A 23,113-nucleotide genomic window follows, 5' to 3' on the forward strand; every position below is an offset into this window, starting at 1 on the left:
CCATGGAGTGCTGCTGCTGAGGGTCCAACATGCACACAAACCCCTCACTCTCCCCACACACTCCCCATCCAGGGCACATTGTGTCTGAGAGGGATTGAGGTGGTTGAAACAGAAATCTCTGACTTTGGATGCTCATTCCCTGGGATCCCAGAGAAGCTGTGGCTGTCCTATCCCTGGAAATGTTCAAGGACAGGTTGGACAGAACTTCAAGCAACCTGGTGTGGCAGAAGGTGTCCCTGCCCATGGCAGGAATGAGATAATCTTTTAAGATCCCTTCCAGCCCAAACCATTCTGAGATCTGGCCATGCAGGGGTGTGGGAAGCTGCATCTGGGACCAGGCTGTGCTGGGAAAAGGTCCATTGTGCCATTTATAAACTTTTCTAAGTTGGTGAAAGCCCACCTCTGATCCCAATGGCTGATGTGATGATGTGCAGTGCAGTCCTATACTACATTAGCAGCATTTTCCAGACAGCAGGGTCACTGCAGGGCAGGAAGAGCTCACATCTTGCTCACTGAGATGTGCAGGTTAATATCCAATCTATGCATGCTCTGAGCCCCAGCAGCTCCCATGGGAAGCCATACAAATAATCCCTTCCCATAACCTTGAATCTTCCCATTGTGGCAAATGAAGAAGTTTGGTCTCAGGACAATACTGGGTTTGACTCGAAGGAAAGGGTAACAGTGAGGGGGGTTTAAGTCACGGCATATCATTGCTATTGGTTTGCCTTTGTAATTCCCATGGGAGGTGGGTAGACATGTGCTTGTGGGATAGGATGTGTCCCTAAATTGGGGTGCTTGGATTGGGGCTTCACTTTGGCCAACAGACCCTATCAGAACTTAACAGAGCTGATTAAAACTCAGTAAGAAAATGGCCTCTGGCATTCCATCATATCCAGTGATGCTGCTGACGTGCTGGAGGCCCTGGTGGGATGCTCCCTGTGCCTCCACCAGCCCTGCTCCCCTCTGGAGCCTGCCCCACTTGCAGGGGAGGCTGTGCTCAGAGAGACAGACAGCTCTGCACATCCCAAAGCCGTGGATCCTGGGAAACCACTGATGGTTGCTGTGCACTGACAGAACCCCAGAGAGCTGCTGGCGTGCAGAGAGGTGAGTAATTAGATTGGTGACTGCGTTTGCCCTGTCAATATGATGTGTTTGGCCACTTTCCTCTGTGCTCTTAAACTTGTCCTTCTCAGGAGAATGTTTTCACTCTGTTGCCATGTCCTCTGTGCTCAGCCATGAGGGTCCCCAGCAGTGAGCTGGATAGAAAATCTATTGATTCTCTTCCATAAGCCCTGTACAAGGGAAGATAAGTGCTCCCCAGACAATACCTCTCAGTCATTTCCTTTAGATCATTGCTCACATGCCCTAAATCATAGTGGTTGGTGAAAGAACAAAAGAAATGAGCTGGAGAAACTCTGGCCAAGCAAGTCTGATCTACAGCCTCACCATTGCCTCGTCATAATGGAGAAACTCAGTGAGGCTGGTGTGTCTGAAGAAGGACCTTCCATTTCCAGGTCTGATCTGAGCTGCAGAAGAGGAAATAGCATAGAGGTTTTGCAGGGAGATATATGTGGGGCTGATAAGCAGCATTTGAAGTTCCTCTGCTGCCCTCAGGTAATACTCACAGCAGTGAATTTGTCTTTCAGAAGTTTCACAGTTGTCTCAAGAACCACGACATGATGCTGGACATCAGTATTCCTAATTAACAATGCTGGAATGCAGGCACCAAGTCTTTCTTGAGGGGCTTTGTTTGGCTCCCAGCAGCTTTCTCCATGAGCCAGACTGCCTGCACAGCATTCTTAGGTTCTCAGAATCAGAAGTCAGACACCAAGCCATGCTCTCAAAGTTCAGCACAGCGTTGGCTTTCTCTTGCAGCTTCACAAGCAGATGGATGATGATCCAGAGCTGTGCTCACAGGGTGCAGTGCTGAGCCCAAGGGCAGTGCCAGACCTGAGTTCACAAGAGTTTTCCCCATGGAGCACCAAGCTGCCTCCAGAATGGAGCTGCAGCACAGCTGCTTGGACAGGCAGAAGATGAAGGAGGTATAAATTTTTACAAAAGCCATGGCTGGCCAATGTCTTAGGTATGAAATGCTCTTAACTGAGGAATGCAGCCTTGTTACTGCCTGGCTGAGGGGAATTCATTCTGCACATTGGTTTCTCCAGTTTTCTGCCAGGTGTCATTGACTTCTTACCAGCATATAGACATTTCTGTATTTCAGCAGAATTCCCCACCTCTAATCTGGATAGTCCTTGCCTGGACTGGTGGCAAACCCCACACTGTTAGCTCCGGATAACAGTAATTAAAAGAAAATAAAATCAAAGGTTCTCAGAAAATAAATGGAAAATTTTTCTGTGGAAGCCAAAAGATTATATTAAACTTCAGTGGTTTAATAAAATATTATGAAGTTTGGGAGTGTATTTTCCCTGGGACTTAATCTGTTTATACATCTAAAAAAGTAAATAGAATATCACTTTACTTGACCACACAGCAAACCTGATACGGAGGGGCTTCTCCACTGTATATATTTCTTGAGGAATTCCTTTCCCCTCGGGTTTCACACATTGCACTGTGAACTGGGACCATTCATGAACCAGCAGGTCAGGGGAAGCAGGAATTCATCCACCTCGATGGAGAAATGCTGTGGACATGGCAGGGCAAGGGGGAGATGGGAAGACTTGACTGTTGAAGGATTTTTGCAATTTAAAGAGAGGAGTATGACACTGACCTTGCTGGAGAAACTTGGGGTGGAAGACAAGAGGTCATGGGAACAATGCCAATGATGCCACTGGAGAGTTCACAGAAGGCAGAGCCATGGAGTGAGATAGGTTTAGGAGACTAAAATCAGGCACAAATGGGTAATTTTGTGTTTTTTCCCCTTTTTTCATAAACCTGCCCCCTCTTTCCAGGTTGCTGCCACCAGCAAAAAGAGAGCACAGCCTCTCAGTACCCGTAAACTTTATTAAATGTGTGCTTTTTCATTCTTAAATTAAAGTCAGCTTGTTTCATACTGAAATAGCACCAAAGGGAGGATGACAGTATCACCAAATTAAGGGGAGGGAGGAGAGAAAACCCAGAAACTGTAATATACAATCAAGAAAATTTTTACTGGTTAGGAAAATGGGCAATTTTCCCCCTTCATCTGGAGACCTGACACTGTGTGAGAAGTGTGTTTGGGAGAAGCAAGGAGGCTGAGAACCAGTGCAAGTCAAAATCACCCTGTGCAGGGTAGGAAAGGCCAAATTATTGCTGGAAATTTGATTTCTTTGTGCTGCACCCAAAGGCCACTGTGGCATCACACAGAGAAGTCTCACACACTGATCTCCATGGCACCTTGGTGTATTTACTCCTTTTAACTGTGTAGATCATGGAGAGGCAGCATTTCCATGGGAGCTGATGGAATTCCCCATGGCACAAAATCAGCACCAAGGATAACATGGGCACAGCAGTTCTGTTCTTGCCCTTCCAGGAATGGCAGTGATGGAATTCACAGCAGCAGAAACATTGGTCTTGCCAAATTGCACTGGTAAAGAAAACCCTGTTTCTCCAAAATTTTCAGATGAAACAGAGTGCAAAGAGCTTTCCCACACGCCAGGTTTGGCTGAAAGCTGTTGCTGCAGTGGGTTAAAGGGAGGTCTCACCTTCAATGAAATGGCTTCCCTTCTAAACTGAGCTCTGTGAGCCTGTGCCAAAGCATGCCAACAGCAGTGGGGAAAAAAGAATTATTTTGGAAGACTTTGGAGCTATCCTTGTGTTCATCACACCTGAGCCCAAACTCCTGGTGGTTTCAGTGCAGGAGGGCTGTGGTGCCATTTGTGGAGCAGGACAAGGTGCTGTGCAGAGCTCAGAGCCCCCAAGGGGTGCAGTGCTGCCAGGGAGGGTCTGTGTCTGTCTCCTGGAAGATCACAGAATGGTTTGGGTGGGAAGGAACCCTAAAGCTCATCTCATTCCATTCCCTGCCATGAGTAGGGGCACCTCCCACTAGACCAGTCTGGACACTTCCAGGGATTGGGAATCACCACCCTCACTGTATAAAACCTCTTTATGATGAATTTGGCACTTGATGCTGATAGGATGCCTTGAAAAGGCTGGTGTGGTCTTTTTTCCTCAAAACAATTGTTCTAAAATCCAAATGTTGCATTGCATATAAGCCTAAGCTTCATCAGTGCCTAATGGCAGATTTGATTATTGAGACCAGAAGAATTTTAGTAACCTAATTATTTTCTCATAGTTACTGATTTTTGTTTGCCTTTTTTTTTTTTTTTTAAGAAAAATAAAAACACTATGCAGGTCACTCTTTTATTTATAGCTGCTTTTGCTTTCCCCTCCAATACACATACTCAGCACTGCAGGCCCAGGAGGGGTGCAGTTTTCAACAGTTTACTTCCAATTCTTCTTAGGTTAAAATAATCTAAACTTCATGGCTGGATTTTCAAATAAGCCTAAAGTGTTTAGAGGCTTAAATGCTATTAGAGTTCAAAGCAATTTGGTTGCATGACCTCTTTTTAAAAGCCATTGTTCATACGTGGAGGGATTTTCAAAACTACTTACAGCCCAGATCAAAACCAATCAATCACAGCCTCAGATCCCTAAATAGTTTTACAAGGTGTGCAACAAGATATTCAAAACCTTGGAGATGAGGGGGAGTAAAACACTGAAGCACTTAGGGGGAAGTGTTCCTAAGGCTGAGCTTGATGTGCTGGGAAGGGTTTTTAAAGGCACATGTGATGGGCTGCTGTGCATAGCAAGTATGTTTTAATGACAGGGATTTGGTGGCAGTTGTAGATATTTAGTTGTATGAATAGTTGGTGTATTTAGTTGGTGTATTTAGTTGTATTTAGTTGGTGTTGCTGTAGCTTTTACAGTATGAGGAGAGCAATTTGTAGCACTACAAAGCTGCTTTTTGGTGGTCTAAATGCGACTGTATGGGAGAAAATAGCAATATAACTAAATTGATTTTTTAAAAAATTGTACTCATAAGTGATATTTATGCTTGTCTGCTGGTTTTGGCTGGAGTAGAGTTCATTTTGGTCACAGGACTGTGGTTTGGATTTGTGCTGGAAGCAGTCTTGATAACCCAGGGATGTTTTCATTGTGGCTGAGCAGTTCCTACACAGCATCAAGGCTTTTTCTGCTCCTCCAGTGAGGAGGCTGGGGATGCACAAGGAGCTGGGAGGAGACACAGCCAGGACAGCTGACCCCAACTGCAAGGGATATTCCAGACCACATGGCACCAGGCTCAGCATACAAAAGTGGGGAAAGAAGGAAGGAGGAAATTTCTGGAGTGATGGTGTTTGTCTTCTCAAGTCACCATTCCCAATGTGAGGGAGCCCTGCTGTCCTGGGGATGGCTGAGCCCTTGCCTGCTCATGGCAAGTTGGGAATTCATTTCTTGGTTTGCTTTGCTTGTGTGTGTAGCTTTTGCTTTACCTATTAAGCTGTCTTTATCTCAACCCACAGGTTTTCTGAGATTTATTCTTCCAATTCTCTCCCCCATCCCACCTGGGGAGTGAGTGAGTGGGGCTGAGATCCCAGCTGGGCTTAAACCACAATAACTTGTCAAAGGCAGACACACATCATCCCAACCTTAATTCTCCTTGAAATACCAAAGAAATGGCATGTTTAAATCTTCATTTCAGCTGGGAAGAGCCCAGATTTTGTGCCTCACTGGTGCTGGCACTGTTTGGTTACACCTGTGAGTGAATGCTGCCTTGTCTTCACTACCACACTGGCTTTGCTTTTGAATGAAACAGCACAGCATGGGAGGGTGTCCATCTCCCATTCCTGCCCTAACAAGCCTTGCTCTCAGAATGTTTTTCCCAATAATTACCCTCCATCTTTTGGCTTCACCTCATGCCCTTTACCCTTGATGTGGCCAGCATGGGCAGGTTGCTCCCTTCACCTCAGTGACACCCTGGGGAAACCATTGCCAAGAGCCCAGCATTCTCCCAGCTTCTGATTTTAACTGCAGATGCTGGGAGGGACCAAGATCTCATGAAGCCAAAGGTCTGTGACCACCTCTGATGTTCTCATGTCATGTCTGGTATGAGCATTGAGGGGCTGAAGAGAGGCAGGTAAGAGCAGGGGCTGTTGGGGTCTGTGTGGTGCCTCATCTGCCTTTCTGCTGTAAGGTGCTTGCAGTGAGCAATGAGGTGAAGTGTTTGTGCAGATGTGGGGTGGGACATTGCCAAAAAAAAAGGCATTAAAATGGGATACAAATGGGGGAAGGGGTGAAGGCATCAGTGAAGGTAGTGAATGTGGCACTGAGCTGTGCCACAGCAGGAAAGAGTGCTGAGCACACTCTGGCTTTAGTGCCACCATCACCACTTCTGTACCAGCTGGGGCATGGAAACCTGGCTCAGGGAGAGCTTTGGAATGACAACTGTGGGAGAAGCTCCTGAGGCCTCACAACACTATGGAAATTATTTTCATTCCCTTGGGAAACAGGCCTTGCATGCAAAACCCTGTGGGTTTGTGTCTTTGGAGGATAGGAAGGTTCCAGGACTCAGCATCTTTGGGAACAGGGAAGGCATGTGGGGCTCAGTGGGAAGGCAGCCCAGGGCAGCCAGGAGGTGTGGCTCAACATGTGCAGTGGAACTTGGTGCCATGAGGCTGCCTGGGCACCAAACTCTGTTCCTAACTTTCCAAGGTGGACATGCCTCCTTCTCAGGTGGATTGTAACTTCTGATACAATTCTCTTAGGACTCTGAAATCTCTGCTCTGCTGGGATTTTGTTGAGCTCTTGCCTGGTATGCAGGCAGCCAGTGAACTTCATCCCCAGGCTTCTTCCTAACCACATTTCCAGGGAATCCCCACTTTGTTTTACCCCCTCAGGTACTTTTCAAAGTTGGACTCAGGAGAGGGAGGAGTATCATGTTTATGCAGCCCAAGGTATAACTGGATACTCCCATAGTTCAGAAAATCCTGAAGATCAAGACCCAGCAGAGAAATGAGCCCATGGTAATACAAGATTCTGCTTCACTAACAGATTTCTGTCACCAAAACATTTCCAGCAGCTAAAAAAAGGTGGGAAAGGAGATTCATTTTGCCTGAAAATGAATTTTTCAATTTTTTTTTTTTTGGCCTTTTTTTTAAGGCCAAAAAAAAAAATTTAAAAAATTTAAAAATTTTGCCTTTTTTTAAGGCAAAAATGTTTTGCCTTAAAAACCTGTGAAGTTTTTTAAAGCCCTTCACAACCTTCCTGCTTCCCCCTCAGATCTCCTTTAGAAAGAACTATTGTTTTCTCATTCCTCTTTCTCGGCATGATTATTGCTCACTTTTTCCCCACCAACCCTTCCCCCAGTGTATTTAAGACTGGCCCAACTTAAAACATTCATCAGTATGGCTTAAATCATGTCCATTGGATAAGGAGAAGTTTCCTGCATATATGCCTGGTGGGATGGTGGAGTTATGGTTGAATTCCCCCAACACCTTCAAGGTGTGCCATGAGCATCACCTCAGTGTGACCTTCCTTCCCACCCCCAAATCCCTTCAGATGGACCCCCTTAGAAAACCATTTTGCTGTCAGAGCAGCAAAAGGGATGCAATAGGGAACCCTGAGCCAGCTCCTGTAAATGAGGCCTCTTGACTACCTGGCAATTTTCATTATAGAGTCAAAAGAATAATTTATGTTCTTTCACTTTTGGCTACCAAAATTATTTTGTCTCGAAACAAAGCAAAGGATTATTGGTTTTGGCTTCTTTAGGAGGAAAAATAAGTTTGGTTGATGAAAAGAGCTTGATTTAAGGGAGGTAGAAGTAAAACAAAAAATTGGATGAATGAAGAAAAATTCACCAAATGTTTCATGCAATAAAAAAATCCCCTAAGGAAACATTTGGAAAGCCAAATTAGGTATTAAGCCTCCTTTGTTTCATTGTCAGAAGCGGTGAGGTCTGGCCAAAATGGCACTTGCAAGCCAAAACCTGGCTGAACTTTCAGGAAGACTCTGAGCTACCCCAAGCACCCCTGTCACTTCTAAAAACTTTGCACCTGCATTTTTTTACAGAGGCAGTATTAAACCTTGGGCCCACTGAGGGAAGCTGGTCATGTCAATGGACCAGGCTGTTCACAGCCTCCTTTTCTGGATGGACACAGCACCTCTTCTCTGAGAGAAGAAAGGAAACAAAGCAGTATTAAAAGAAAAAAAATAGAGCAAATCACATTTCAGCACAGCTATTATTTTTTTTTTCTCTGTATTTCCCCCCTCTCTACTGATATGTAAAAAAAATATATATTATGTTTTCCTTTTCTTAAATTATTTCTTTCAGCCTCAGTCCCAGCCGAAGTCCTGCCCTGTCATCTGGTAGAACTTCATGTTGAAGGGTCTGTAGAAGTCCCGCAGCCTCTGCACCACCTCCTGGTCGATGTCAGGGTGGGTCCTGCCTTTCGTCTTTCCCAGGCAGTGGGGTTTGCTGCTACCTTCTGCCTTCTTCAGGCATGGGAACCCCTTGGTTTTGTTGAAGTAGAAGTGTTTGTCAGTGATGATCCTCTTGAGGCCCAGAAAGTCCTGGACCCTGCCCAGCTCCCCCGCGGGGTCGCTGATCAGCCTCTCCCCGCTGACAAAGAGGATCTGCCCGATGGGGAAGTAGAGGAGCCAGTTTTCCAGGTGCTTGGCGTAGATGCCAATCTGGATGGCACTCCATGAGGTGTCAATCAGACCCGTAGTCCTGTTTTTGAAGGTCAGGCTCTCAAAGGTGGGGATGTCGGGCTTCTTGGAGAGCGTCTGGGTGTAGTCTGAGATGGCTCTGGTCACGGGGTCCCGCACCACCACGATGAGCTTTGTGCCCTTGGCCATGGAGGAGATGCGGGCTGGGGCCTCCTTGGTGACAAAGTAGCTGGGGGTCTTCTCCATGGTGATCTGGCCGTCCAGTGTCCTGGGCATCAGCTCCCTGCCAGAGGGGGAATGAGGGACATGTTAGTGCCACAAGCCCCTGGCAGGGTGGGGAGCTGGATGGGGCAGAGCTTGGGGATGTCCAGGGAATCAAGGGATGCTCATAGCCTCTTGCCTCTGCCCAGCCCTTCCCTCCTTGCATCTATTGCCAGGAGGCCCATAATGCTCTGATTCTGCCAACACCTCAAGTCATCCTTGATTTCCCACTGCCTTTCACTGCCCCTTTACCTGGAATTAGAACTAAATTCATTCTCCCTGCCCTCTTGATGGGATCCCACCTCTCCTCTTGCAGTGACACTGTAGGAACACAGCACACCTCCAACCATCTTAATGCCCTAGCCCTTGAAATTCCTCCCTGCCCACATTGGGGTTTCCTGCACTGAGGCTTTAATTCCCTGGAATAACAGTGAATTCCTGGAGCAACAACACTCCCTTCCTGTAGGATAGAGGAATTTTCAACAGCCAGGATGCAAGGCTTTATTTTTTGGTATTTCCAAGTCAGCAGCAAGTTGTTGCCACATAAAAATGTGCAACATCAGCCTCCTGACCTCAGCCATTTCCTTCTTTCACCCAAAGACATCCCACACACAGGCTGTTTTGGGAAACTCTCCTGGACTGAAGTGGGAAGGGGCTTAGGGCTCAGGCCAGAGTCCATCCTGCTCCATGAGAGTTCAGAGCCCTCCTGGGCCAGGACTGGGTGTGATTAGCTAAAGGGCCATAGGATTTGGTAGCTGGATCACCTGAGCACCTTTGTGTTAAACAAGGCATGCTAGGGAGGTGTAGGAGCCATGTGAGCTGGGGATTGCTCCTCCTGGGGCTCCCAGCTCCACTCCTTGCTCCCACTTGCCAAACACATCCCTTCCCTCACACACATCACTCCTGCATCACACCCAGACAGGAGCCAGCATCCCCAAAATGCCAGATTCACACCACCATAACTCAGTTACACAAATCCATCCTGCTGTCCAGCCTCTCAGCAGCTTCCCTCTCCACAGCTGATCTTCTGACAGTCCAGTCCTTCCCAGGGGGAATGGGAGATGGATTGGGGTGGCTGCAGCACTGCTGAGGTTCACCCCAATGCCACCTGCAGTCCTCAGGGCAACTGCAGCCCCTGTTGTGGAGCAGAAAGGCCTTGCAAAGTGAGGGCTTTGCTGCCCTTGTGAAATCCTTGCTCACTTCTGTTACTTTGGCTAACTAGAAAAGCATTCTGGGAATGACTCAGCTAAACTAGAGGTGAAAAACAAGTTACAGAATTGTAAAACAATTATTAGAACCAATCAGTGCTCACACCATGGGCTGTGGTTGGTCACACCTGATGTTCCTATCATGGTCTGTGGTGTCGGTTAAGCACATTTGTTGTGCCTCACAAGTGTGTAAACTCATAACAAACTGACAGTTTAAGAAGCCTGAATTTCTGCAATAAAGTGTCTTTGCCATAGCATTGTGGAGCTCCTGTGTTTAACTCCACAGCCCCTCACACCCTGACCCCTGGCTCTGACCCCCTGGGTGAGATGAACTTCTCCCTGCCTGCCTTACTGCAACCACTTGCAGCAGCAACCTCTGATTTGTAAACCTGTGCAATATGCCAGCAAAATTGAACCCATCTATCAAAAAAGCAACAATGAAAAACCAACAACAGCTAAAAACAGCAATAATAACCAAACCCCAGGCTGTTATGTTACAAAACAGAGAGCAAGGAATGGCCCTTCCTAAAGCAATTACCTTTGCAACCACATTACAGAGAGGCTGAGCAAAAACATGGCTCAAGAGAAGCAAAATCTTTGCTGAGGGTTTCTGTCTGGGGGAAAATACCCCAAGAATTTGGGACATTGAGGCTGGAGAACAAGCAAGCTGAGGAGTATGAAAGAACCCTCATGCATCCTGAAGAATGTGAAGACAAAGGGAATCACTGCTGACAATAAGTGTGGCATTTGCTGGGCAGACACAATAATTCTTCAGTGGAATTTGCCATCACCTGATGCTGTGAAGGCCAGAAGTATAAATGGTTTAGAACCAGATTGGCCAAATTCATGGTGGCTGAAATAAATAGGTGGCAATGAAGTACCAGAGTCCCAGTGCCCCTTCAGCTGTGGGCAAACCCCACACCTGACTGCCCTCAACTGGGAGGAGAGAACAGGAGGAGACCTACAATCCCCAGCTGTTCTATATTTGTCTGTGAATGCTTCATACCATCTGGAAGGAGGTACTGGGATGGACCTCTCTCTCCTCTGGACCAGTGCAGCTGCTTCTGTGGGGTTTTGCTCAGGACAGTCTCACTTTTGACCAGAGCATGGAATGACAGACAGGACAAGGGGTGGTGGCTTTAAGCTGAAAGAGGGCAGATTTAGATTGGCTATTAGGAAGAAGTTCTTCCCCATGAGGCTGGTGAGGCCCTGGCACAGTCTGCCCAGACAAGCTGTGGCTGCCCCATCCCTGAAGTGTCCAAGGCCAGGCTGGATGGGGCTTGGAGCAACCTGGGCTAATGGAAGGTGTCCTGCCCAGGGCAGGGGATGAAACTGGATGATCTTTGAGGATCCTTCTAACCCAAACTAGCCCATGGTGATTCTGTGAATGACCCTTTTCCCCCATGTGCACCAAGCCTGTATTTCTCTGATGTGGTGGTGCTGCCCTGCAACAGCTGAGTCACATGGAAGCACCTGAACCCTTGAAAGGGTGAAGGAACCAAGCTGTACCACATTTCCCACTGCCTGCCAGCTCCATCCTCACTGATCCCTGTCCCTGTAACAACCTTCCACAGCTCAGAGCTGCTGTTGAGCAATAGCAGGAGCTGCTGAACCTGCAGAGGCACAAGGGCAGCAGGATGGCACTGACTTGTGTCTGTGTTCTGGTAAGCACTGAAACCTCTGTCTTCCCACGGAGGAGATTAACCCTTTCCATGGCAAGGTTGTGACACCGAGTGTTCTCCAGTGCCCAGGAATGACCACACAGCTCTGCTGCCACTGTGGAGGGCAGAGACACACCAGGGCCATGGGAATGTGCTACCACAGCATTGGGGAGATAGATTAATTAATTACAAAGAGCATCATCACGGACATAAACAGTTGCTTGGATGCCTTCTTGGATTAATGGCATCTGTGTTTTATTGCAAAAGACCCACTTGAAAAGACAACCACAGGAATGTTTTTGGCAAGAGCAGCCACCAGTGAGCCCTGCCAGAATGAATGCATTCTATTACTTTAATTTTAGTAGAGACCAGAGCTTCCTTTAATTACTTTATAGGATAGGAAGACTTCCCTCAAAGGGAGCATTTTGGCTAGGCATGCACATTCATATCTGGCCTTCTCCAGGTGCACACAATTCTTCCCAGCAATGGTGTCCAAGGTGGCTGGTCCTGTGGCTGGCCAAAGACCCTGCAGGTAGCTCTCAGTGAGGGCTGTGGCCCTTTCCTCACCCCGATGGGCTTTGCAGGACTTCCCTTTGGCAATGCAACAATTTGGATTTGTCTCCCCTGGGAGCTGCAGCAGCAAAGCCTTTATCCCCTGGCCAGGGTGGGAGGCACAGCCCCAGGGCTGGCAGCTCCAGAGGGTGGGAATGGGATGATGCTGGGCAAGGACTGAGCACAGGGATTAGGGTGACAGTCCAAGGGATGCACGTGGCACTGCTCAGGGACCTCCTGTTGCTGGTCTGCCAGCCCTTGACATCAGCATGTCAGAGCTAGGGTCCCAGCAGGACATCCCAGTAACCACCTCAGGCACTGCAGGCATGGGAGCTGATCTCTGGGGTATGTTTATTGTGGCTTTTATAGTTCTTTATGCTCAGTACAACAATGCCTTTAAAAAGCTGGACTCCTAAGTTTCCCATGGTGCTGGCTCAAGCCCTGCCCTGGAGATCAAAGTCCACAGAGATAACATCTCATCTCAAGTCTGTTTGTACCAAGAGCAAAACTTTGGGGGAAAAAATCATCACTTTATGTCAAAAACCAGAATAAGATACCGGGTTCCCTTCTCACAAGATCCAAGGGTTGTGTTTCTGGCAATTTAGCTTAGAGAAGTAGATGCAACAAAAATGTTGGTGGTTTTTGCCACCAGCCCAGGCTGGATTTCCACCTTGGCTCCATGAGGGGAGGGGAATGGTGGGGAAGGGAAAACCCCAGGCTATGGATTAGAGCACCCAAGGACCCTCCCTGCTCTCATGGCTCGAGATAAGTTGTCAAAGGATGTGATAACAAGCACCTTAAAGCAAGCTGCAAAGGGAAAATCTCCCCTCTGCTAGTTTTCCCTGCTCAGCAGGTTTGCTGCAGCTGGATTTTCCTCCCAGTCAATGTCCAGGGATTTGGAGCATCCCAGCCTGCAGCAGTGGTGGGAAAGGAAGTCTGTTGTGGTGGCAAGTGCTGTTTTTAAGGAAGTGCCACTGAAGAGGTCATCACAGGAAAAACTGTATCAAAGAGATGCTGCTCTTTCTGAAACAGCCTGACAGCTCTGCCATCAGCTGTGGGACTCTGGATCCTGTGGAAAAGTCTTTCGGGTGAAGAAGGGCCAAATCTGCTCCCAGAAATGCAACACAGGGTCACAGCATGGATCAGACCCTCTAGACAGGGCAGAGAGGGAAAATGAACTGTCTGAGGGGCTTATTTCATCTCTGACTTTGCTACAGAAACAGAGCCAGAATTCCTGTCCCCAGGAAGGAGGTGACAGGCATGTGGCAGAGCTGGCAGTCCTGGGGGAAACACGGAGCTGAATTGCTCACACGAGGAGGGCAGGGAAACTGAGGCACAGCCAGCACTGTGGCTTGGTGCAACCTCACTCCCCCAGAGGGGTTTGTGTTGCTCCCTGGGCCACTGCTGCCACCAGCAACTTGTCTTCTGCTTCCCCCAGCATCTCTCTTTGTCTCCCAAAGCATTGTAAGTAGTGACTCTGCAACAGAAATGCACAAAAAACCCAAAACTCACTCTCACAAGCATTCCCCTTCCCCACCTCCAGCCCACACTCCCAGAAACACCATTACAGCACATGCAGGAGATGACTGAAAAGAAAGATGCTCTAGCAAGAGTGATAACTTGATGTAACCAGGAGTATATATAAATAAAAAATGCTGCCTAAAGAGATTAATTCCTCCCTCCCATGAGGCCAACAGCTAAGCCCAGGGGCTGTGCTGCCCCAGCAGCTCCAGCAAGGCTCTGTATTTGCTTTGATGAGCTGTGAGTGTACATCAGAGGTAGCTGAGCCTCCTGCTTTGCCTCCCTTTAGATCTCAGGTGAAATCAATACACAGAAAGACACATTTCAGGAAATCAGAGAAAAATTTTAAAAAAAACCCTCCAAGAAAAGCTGTGAGACTGAGGAAGCTGAAAGAAGAGGGGCAAAAGATCACAGAGGTCTGCAAGAAAAAACAAAAATTTCTCATTGTGCTGCTGGACGTAAAATCCAGTCCAACTGGCATTAATAGCAAAAGGACACCCTTGCTACTGATTTTAATGAGGATGGATTAGGATGAGCTTGGAACAAAATAAGAGGAAGGAATAGTCCTAGGAGAGGACAAGGAGCCCTGGGTCTCTCCTATTGATGCCTGATGGCTTTTTGTCTTTTCTTTTTATACCCTTTTTATACATTTTTATATCCTTTCCCTCTCCTTGTACCCTTTACACACTTTGTACCTTAGCCCCACATATTTATAATTCTTGCAGTCTGATATTTAGCTTAGTTTGGGGGTTTTGCAAAGCAGGAAGACCAAACATTCACAGTAGAAGGCCAAGGACTCTATCTCAGAACTAGAGGCTCCAACCTTGGATGAAGCCTTTTCTCTGCAACATATTTTGCAAACTAGGCTGTAATCTCATTCAGGGCGGGTAACAAGAACAGGGGGACAATGACTTCATTTATTAAGTCCCTTACTGGGGTTTTTTTGGTAGATATGCTAATTTGCAAGGTCTATAAAATTGTACATGCATTATACAGAGTGTGCTTCTCAGTGTTTTCACCTTTAACGAGTTGTGCACTAGGATCCTATTAAAACCAAGATAAAACCCTTTTTCCCTTTTTACTGCTATATCTGCTTCATATTTCTACCAGCCAAAAGGCAACAACACTATCCTCACCCATCCTGTTGCTGAGGCATTCTCTCTGTGTAAAGACAATGCTCAGGGAAGTCTGGGTGGATCAGTGGGATCTGATCAGAGGGATCACTGACTCAGCTGGCATCTCTCAGAGGATGCTGCACCCTCACTAAACAATTGCAGTAAAGCCAGGGGCCTTGCAATTCCCTTTGTCTCTGCTCTACCACCCCATGGAACCACCACACACCATGCAGGATGAGTGTTTCACCTGCTGAAATACTCCTGGCTCTTTCCCTTGGCTGGGGTCAGAAAGGTGTCTGGCAGGACTGCTTCATTTCCCCAGTCAGGGAATGATCCCTGGGTTATTTGCTCCCACAGGATGTACTGAGGGGTCTGTCCTGCCACTGGGGCATGGCCTGTGCCCAGGGCAGTGAGGTCCCTCCCAGCACACAGGTTTTTATCACATCCTTTATTCCACAGGAGCTGAAGTATGAAGAAACCAGGTTCAGATCAGATACTTAGAAGAAATTCTTTACTACGAGAGTGGTGAGACCCTGTCACAGGCTGCCCAGAGAAGTGTCCAAAGCCAGGTTGGACAGAGCTTGGAGCAGCCTGGGCTAGTGGAAGTTGTGCCTGTCCATGGCAGGGGGGTTGGAACCAGATGAGTTTTAGTGTCACTTCCAACCCAAACCATTCTGGGACTCTATAAACACAGTGCACTGGGCTGTGCTAGGATGAAAAGGACAGTTCTCAGAGCACAGGGGACACACTAACACTTTTAGTAACTCAAGAAAGTAGCCCTGGTGGGAGGCAGCCCACGTGTGCCAGAGCCCAGGCTGCAGAGACATCACTGCTGGGTGCTGCAGGCACAGCCCTGGTCACAGACATCACTACTGGGGACAAAAATGGCACACCAGCAATATGCCACCTTCCCAAACACAGCCCTCTCCAGGAGGCAGAGCCTCTCCTGCCCCCAGACCCCAAATCTGCCCACTCTGCTTGCTGCTGGCACACAGTGAGCAGCCTCAGGAGCTCCCAAGATCATCCTTACGGTGGATGCAGGCGTTTATTTGAGCAAGTCGCAGTATTTATGTATCTCATTACATCTGCAGCCAGCAGCAGCTGTTTCCACACTATATCTGTCAAGCAGCATTTCAGCAAAACTGCCTTCCTGTCCCTCCACTCCTTCCAGGTAAGCTCCCTCTGAACATTAGGTCTGACTGACAGCCCAACACAGGTGCAAAGCTCCACCTAAACTGCAGCCCCAGGGCTTCCCTGGCCCCACCCAACCCCCCAGCACTGACCACAGCCAGTGGCCACAGTCCCAAATCCAGCCCAGCCAGCAGGGCAGGGGTGACAGAGGGACAGACAAGAAGACATGCCCACCCAGCCATCCATGCTATTGTGCCCATCACAAGGACATCCTGGCAGGGGTGACAGTGTGTCCCCCAAGGCTGTGCCAGGGATCCTCAGCAGACTCTCAGCTGCACACCAGGTCCCACCTCCACTCCCTTCACCACTGGGTTTAAACACCTTAGCAGTTAAGAAAAAAGCACTCCAGGAATCTCAGTGCCTCCAAAATGGACTGGCACACCGAGCTCTCAGTGCAGCACTGAAGGAGGTAACAGCTGCTGTCACCCTGTCCTGAGGTCACAGCCAGCAAGGCTTGTCCCTCCTGGGGAGCTGGGAGATCCATCTAAGGAATGCCATGGAGAATGCAGCTTGTTTGCACGTGGCATTGCTGCTAACTCCAGAGATGAGGATTCCTCCTGGATCTCAGGCTGTGACCTTGGTCAGGAGGAGCAGAACAATCCCAGGCCACGAGCAGGGCAGCCAAGCCGCAGGAAGCTGAGCCAAAGTGACCCAGCAGGAAGCAGCAGTGTCCCCAAGATAAGGGGTGCACACACTGTCAGAGCACATGTGTGACTTCATGGCAGCTCCCCTGGCTCCAGAGCAATGGGGCCACGAGTGCTGCCAGGCGAAGGGAAGAATCTGCACGCAATGAGGGGCTGACAGAGCTCTGCTCAACCCCCCTGTGCCCCACTGTGCTTCCCCTGCTCAGCTCCTGCCTCACTGCCCTCCCAGGGAGGGAGATTGTGCTGATCAGAGCTAATTACAGCACGCAAACCCTCTGCCTAATTGCTCTGATTAATTATTGACAGGCTGAGCTGCTGCTTGGAGGGCAGCAGGCAGTGGGGAGCCCTGGGCTCAGGCAGGTGCCCAGGGAGCTCCTGGCTCCTTGTGCTCAGAGGTGATCCTCATGTCCAGCATCCCAGGACCCACTCTGGAAGGGGACACCATGCCAAGAGGCTCCCAAAAATCCACTCTGCTGGAAAGCACATCTGGACATGTGGAGACCACCAGTGTCTAAGTGCTATTGACAAGCAGAAACTCCCTGATGTCATTAGCCGTGCAAGCCATTGATTTTCTCTGCTGGAACAAGAAACTCAGTGGAGCTGAGGCAATCACAGGTGACACCACTGCCTCCTGTGGGCTGACCAGCTGGGATTTGGGAAAGAGGGGTTTTGTGGTTCTTTTCTTTCCAGTGGCTAATTGCTGGTAAATCTCAGCCCTCTGCCTACCAGGAAGAGATGAAGAGCCCCAGAGCTCTTGGTCACTTCAACATGTGTCCATCCCTTGTATGGGAGTGGAGACACCACCAGACATCTCCTAAAGGGTTTTTCTCTACCAGGGCTGGGGCAGGAGCTGGGTTCATCAGCCATCTCTGCAGTGCTTTCCCCATTGCCTGGCCATGAGCTCTTTAACCCAGCCTTAGAGCTCTCCCAGCAGTCCCAGCAGCTCCAGTGAGTGGGATATGTCATGCACTGGGAAGCACAAACTCCACCTGTCCCCATCAGGCCTGGACCCAACACTCATCACCTCTGGTCTCTCCAGCACCTCTCCCAGTGACAGCTGAACCCCAGCAGCAGGCAGAGTTCCACACAGAAGGCATGAGCTGTTTGCCAAATTCTTGCAGTGCCAGCTGATTCTTATAAGGGAGAAGATCAGGCTCACAGTGATTCCATCATATTTCCAATGTAGTTCCCAAATGAAAAATGATTCTTTATTTCCCTGCTGGATTTGCTTGGGTAAGTTAAGGCTTCTGGTGGTTGGTTCTGCTGGCTTTTTGGAGCTGCTTTATGGTAACTGTGGTGCCTCTTAATGGAAACAGACACTCCTGCTCTCTGCTACAGAGACTGTTACTGAGGGATGAGAGGTTAGACATGACTTGGCAATGTGTGTCTGCAGCCCAGAAAGCCATCTGTGTCCTGGGCTGCATCCCCAGCACTGGGAGCAGCAGCTCCAGGGAGTGTACTCTGCTCTGCTGCAACTCCACCTGCAGTGTCTCCAGCTCTGAGGTCCCAACACCACAAGGACATGGAGCTGCTGGAGGAGCAAGTCCAGAGGAGGCCACAAGATGCTCTAGGAGTTGGAGCTCCTCTGCTCTGGAGACACCTGGGAGAGCTGGAGGTGTTCACCTGGAGAAGAAAAGGCTCTGAGGAGACCTTAGAGCCACTTACAGTGCCTAAAGGGGCTCCAGGAGAGCTGGAGAGGAACTTTGGACAAGGGCCTGGAGTGACAGGACAAGGGAGAATGACTTCCCACTGCCTGGGCAGGGATAGATGGGATATGGGGAAGAAATTCTTCCCTGTGAGGGTGATGAGGTACTGGCACAGGGTGCCCAGAGCAGCTGTGGCTGCCCCTGGATCCCTGGAGGTGTCCAAGGCTAGGCTGGATGTGGCTTGGAGCAACCTGGGGCAGTGGAAGGTGACCCATGACAGGGATTCAGAACAAGATGATCTTTAGCATTCCTACCTACCCAAACCATCCTGTGACTATGATTCTATCATTACTCTACACCCTGCTGACTCCCCTCTGTGTCATATCATGCCAAAGGAGGATTTTCCAGCTGAGGCATTGGACATGATCCTCTTACATCCTTGCACTCTGCCTTTCTCCCTCACAAGTGCAAATCAAGAGCTCCCTTTTGCATTCCCACCATGCAGTCACTGCTGGGAGAGAACAGCAGAGGACATGGCTGGACATGAATCCCATGAACCCAGCACTCCCCTAAAGCAGAGTTTTGCTGGGAAATCCTTGCCTGTTTGCCCACTGCAACTCTGCACCACGGAGAGGGAGCTCCCAACCTCTTTCCATCCCACAGAGGGATGCCAGGAGTCACAGCCTTGGCAGGGAACATCACAGCCTTCAGCCTGGACCTTGCCTTCCTCAATTAAGATCTTAAACCATCCAGTTTCAGGACCTACATTGCAATTTTTGTTTGTTTTAAAGATGTGCCTATGTGGGCTGGGGTTTATGCCCAGCTAGTATGTGAACAGAGCAGGAGATGGAACATCATCTGAAAAGTTTAAAGACTGAGGGATGAGAAAAAAAAAACCTGTACAAATGGCCCAGCACCTGATGTAAATAAATCTCAATCTCATTCTTCCTCCCTAAGGGCACCCCTGAAGTGTTACACATGTAAATCCTCCCAGACATCCTCCCAGGAGGGACCAGGACTGTATCTTCCCCCACCTGGACCAAGGGAAACCCTGCTGATGAGCTCAGCCTGAACAGAATGGTCTGTGATGGGGAGAATATGGAAAAAACCTCCATTCCTAAACCAATAACCATCTCACATCTCACTCAAGGATCTCCAAGACCACACATTTCAGCCCTGACTAAGCAAATCATCTTAAGGAGGAAGGTTGAAGAAGTGTTTGTTATTGGAAGTGTCTCCCTCTTTAGGATTCAGTTTTTGATAAATTAACTCCAGCTTCATTACTTCATGATATATCTCCCTTGACATTTAATTATACTTACCCCAAACACATTAAGCCAATCAGTCTGAACAGCTTCTTATTAATATGTAAATTTCTCCTTTGAAAAGCCATGAATCTGTGGAAAATCTCTATAGGCTTCAATTAGGCCCAGTTGGGAAGTTCCCTGAGAAATAGCCTCCTGGCCCAAGGCAGGTGGGATTCAGCCCCACAGACACTTCCTGGTGCCTGGTTTGAGAATGGGGGAAGAGGATGCTAAATCACCTTTTTTCAGGCCCACTAAAGCACCTTCTCAGGTCTGGAGCCATGAAGATGAGAGGTTGAATCCTGCAAACCAACACAGTATGGGCAGCTTATCCCCATCCCAGCACCTTCCCATGGCAGCCACTGCTTGTCCTCTGGCCAAGTGATCCTCCCTGGGACCACAGACAGGAGGTTGGTGTGGGAGCTGCAGAATATTCCGTGAAATCTCAGCTTTTAGCAAAACAAACAGGAATCTGGTCCTCCTGGTGCCATGGGCAAATGGGACATGATTTGCATTAGGCAAATAAATCCAACCACACAATTAACCATCTGCCCTGAAGGAGATTTAAGTTTTGCTTTAAAGCATCACTTCCAACCTCCCTCTGCTCTCATATCCATCTGAATGCCGCAGGATTTTCTGCTCGGAAACCAACTGGGACTTCATTCACTGAATCATTCCTATAAGTAATTGGAGAGAAACATCAGTGGAGGTATTACAGCCCTGGTGGCCTTTGGCCTCCCGGATGTGTTTCCTGTGGATTACACCAATGGACAAACCACAAAACTGCTTCAAAACCTTCCCAAAGGTTCCCACCAAAAGTCTTGAGTCACCAAACCAAAATAATTTCCTGGGAGCTGCTGAGTGCCACATCCACATCTCAAGAAAAAGTTACCCATTTCACCTTATTTCAAGAGAAATTGCAGGTTTTCTTTAAAAAAAACCCTGTTTTAGTGTAATTTTGTTTTTATTCCCTACAGTTAGACATCAAAATCAGAAATATATCGCAATCAGTGTACTATATAAATAGTCCAATTTTGGAAAACAGCTCTCATGAGCAATAAAGAAACCCAATTTACTATGCACTATAATAAAAATATCTCTTCTACCATATAAATCAAACCAAAGTGAACAGATTAAAAAAAAATAAACTCAACCCCCCTGGTTTCTGCCCACGGGCACAGGCAGACAGCCCTGGGGAAGGGCTTGCCTGCCCTGTATAAATATATACAAGAGCAAATCTGTTAAAAATTGCAGCCACCACTTTGTTTTCTAAAGGTCCCAGTTTATCCTTCGGCAGAAGAAGGAGGGCTGGGGAGAGGTCGGCCAGAAACACAATCCTTTCCTGTATAAACACTCTAGTCTGTGCTGGTTTTAAGTGCATCATATGGTCTATATTTTATATGTGTATACATAGAGAGAAAGAGAGATTTTTCAAGCCAGTCAGAGACATAAAGTGATCTTATATCATCTAAAACCAACAATCATACTTGGACTTCTGGCAGTTTTCCTTGCAGTCATCCCTGCCACCCCCCTGCCCCTTCCTCCCGGCTGTCTGCCCCCATTATTTATCATAAGGGCATATAAATCACTGTGGAAACTCTTATTATCTTATTTTTCCTCTGCTTCTCTCTTGTCTGTTTGGAGAAAAATTAATGCATTTGTCTCTGGAAAAATGTGCAGTCTCTATAATTCAGTTTTAAAACAAGCACAGCTAGCAAATGGATAGACCTCCGTTAAGAGACTCATTTTTCATGCAAGTAATTGAACCCTTCCCTTCGATTTTTCCTTTGGGTGTTAAAGACAACTGATGCCTTCCTGGAATTTGCTTATGCCTCAGAAAGGTGGAAAGACAGGACAGACAGCAACAGCAGAAGAGAGAAAGAAAGATGAGACAGAGGGAAAGAAAAAGATCAAAAGGAAAAGGGAAGAAGGGAAGGGAAGTTTTGGGATGGGAAGGGGAAGGTCCAAAGCACATCTGAAAGCCTTGGCTATCTCTGTAGATGGTTTGCTGGGAGCCCCCAGGCAAACACCCCAGATGGGATTTTTCCAAAAGCTGGTGGAGCTTTGATTTGGAAAGCTTCTCACCTCGTGGGCTGCTGAGGAAAGCCATCCCCATCACCTGGACAGCTCAGCACCCTGCAAACCCATGGATCACCAGCCTGCTGTGTCCTGCAAGCACCCCAAGCCTAGAGGTGGAATAATTCCACAAAGGCCACAATCAAGTGAGTGCTCAGGCCAGCCAAGTCTGTTGTTCCTTTGTCCCTCACTAAATTATCTCTGTCCCCTGGGAGCTACATTATTGCCTGCAATACATAATGCAATTTGCTTGTTTTCCATGTCTGCCTCATTTTTCCTTGCATGTGCTCTTCCCATGGGAGAAGAGAAGGATGGGAGAGGAGTTAGGATAGGAACTGGAGCTGGAAAGAGGGGTGATGGTTGAGAAGCTGCAGACAATGTAAAGGGGAATAATGTTGTCTGAAAATGGGAAAGACACAGAAAAACCACTAAATGGAGGTGATTCATGAAAAAACAGTGCTCCATCCTCCTCCTTCCCTCTGGAGAAATGCCACCAGATCTCAGAGACTGAAAATCCCAGAGTGCAGGGACTAAACTAGCTAACTTAAAGCACCTGAAGTTGGAGGTAGGGAAAAATATTGGAAATGGGCAGTGGATGCAGCAGGCTGAGACCCAGTGGGCTATTCAGCCACACCTGGGGAGCTCTGGACTCCCTTTCATCTCTGGAGATTATGAACTCACTGCCAGGGTTTTGGGAGCAAGAAGATGGATTTTCTCCCTTATTTTCCGAGTTAAAAGGATCTGTCCTCCACGATGTTATTGTGGAGTTCTAGACAAATCAGCAGAGATTATTATAGTTTTGGAAATTACTGTGCCATGCCCTGTACTGCTGGAGATGGTGTGTGTATGTCTGTGTATCTGTGCATGCAGAGAGTTTTATGAAAGCCCCAGACACCTCAAAGGACCTCACTGTTGAGAACAGAGGTTGTTCCTCAAATTATGCTAAGTGACTTCTTTATATATCATTATACATCTCCTCCTGCTGCAAGGCCAAAAAATCCTCAGTCTGTATTACAAAAAAGGGAGCCTGACCTCAGGCTATGATCTAAAATATATAGAGTCACACAAGTTTACTCTTGCAGTGATTCTTCATCCTTCCAGTGCCAATTCTTTGTCCTTTTGCTAAATGAAACTTTAATGGCTGGGAAACAGCTCCATACTTTTATTCCTGGAGCAAAGGAGTCAAGTGCAAAGAGGGCAAAAGTCTCCGGAAAATAGAAAGATTGAAAAGGTTCTTCCTGGCCTAATTGGCAAGTTCTGGGCAAGGCAAGGGCCAGTGCTGAGGAAGCTGCAGAGATGGACACTGGTATTTCCAGCCCCACAGTCAAGC

At 47.9% G+C, this 23,113-nt stretch overlaps 1 protein-coding gene across 1 annotated transcript in view; it reads right to left on the reverse strand.

The window, feature by feature from the left end:
* Window positions 1–8,155: 8,155 nt before the first annotated feature.
* Window positions 8,156–23,113, reverse strand: part of LOC146429660 (heparan sulfate glucosamine 3-O-sulfotransferase 3A1-like) — a 32,388-nt gene continuing 17,430 nt past the window's right edge. The window contains exon 2 of the mRNA XM_085077932.1: window positions 8,156–8,887. Coding sequence (XP_084934058.1) covers window positions 8,269–8,887 — 619 coding nt within the window. The 3' untranslated portion in view covers window positions 8,156–8,268. The remainder of the gene's footprint in view (window positions 8,888–23,113) is intronic.

This window comes from Lichenostomus cassidix, chromosome 18 (genome assembly GCF_008360975.1).
Source record: "Lichenostomus cassidix isolate B80296 chromosome 18, HeHo_3.0, whole genome shotgun sequence".
Classification (NCBI taxonomy): domain Eukaryota; kingdom Metazoa; phylum Chordata; class Aves; order Passeriformes; family Meliphagidae; genus Lichenostomus; species Lichenostomus cassidix.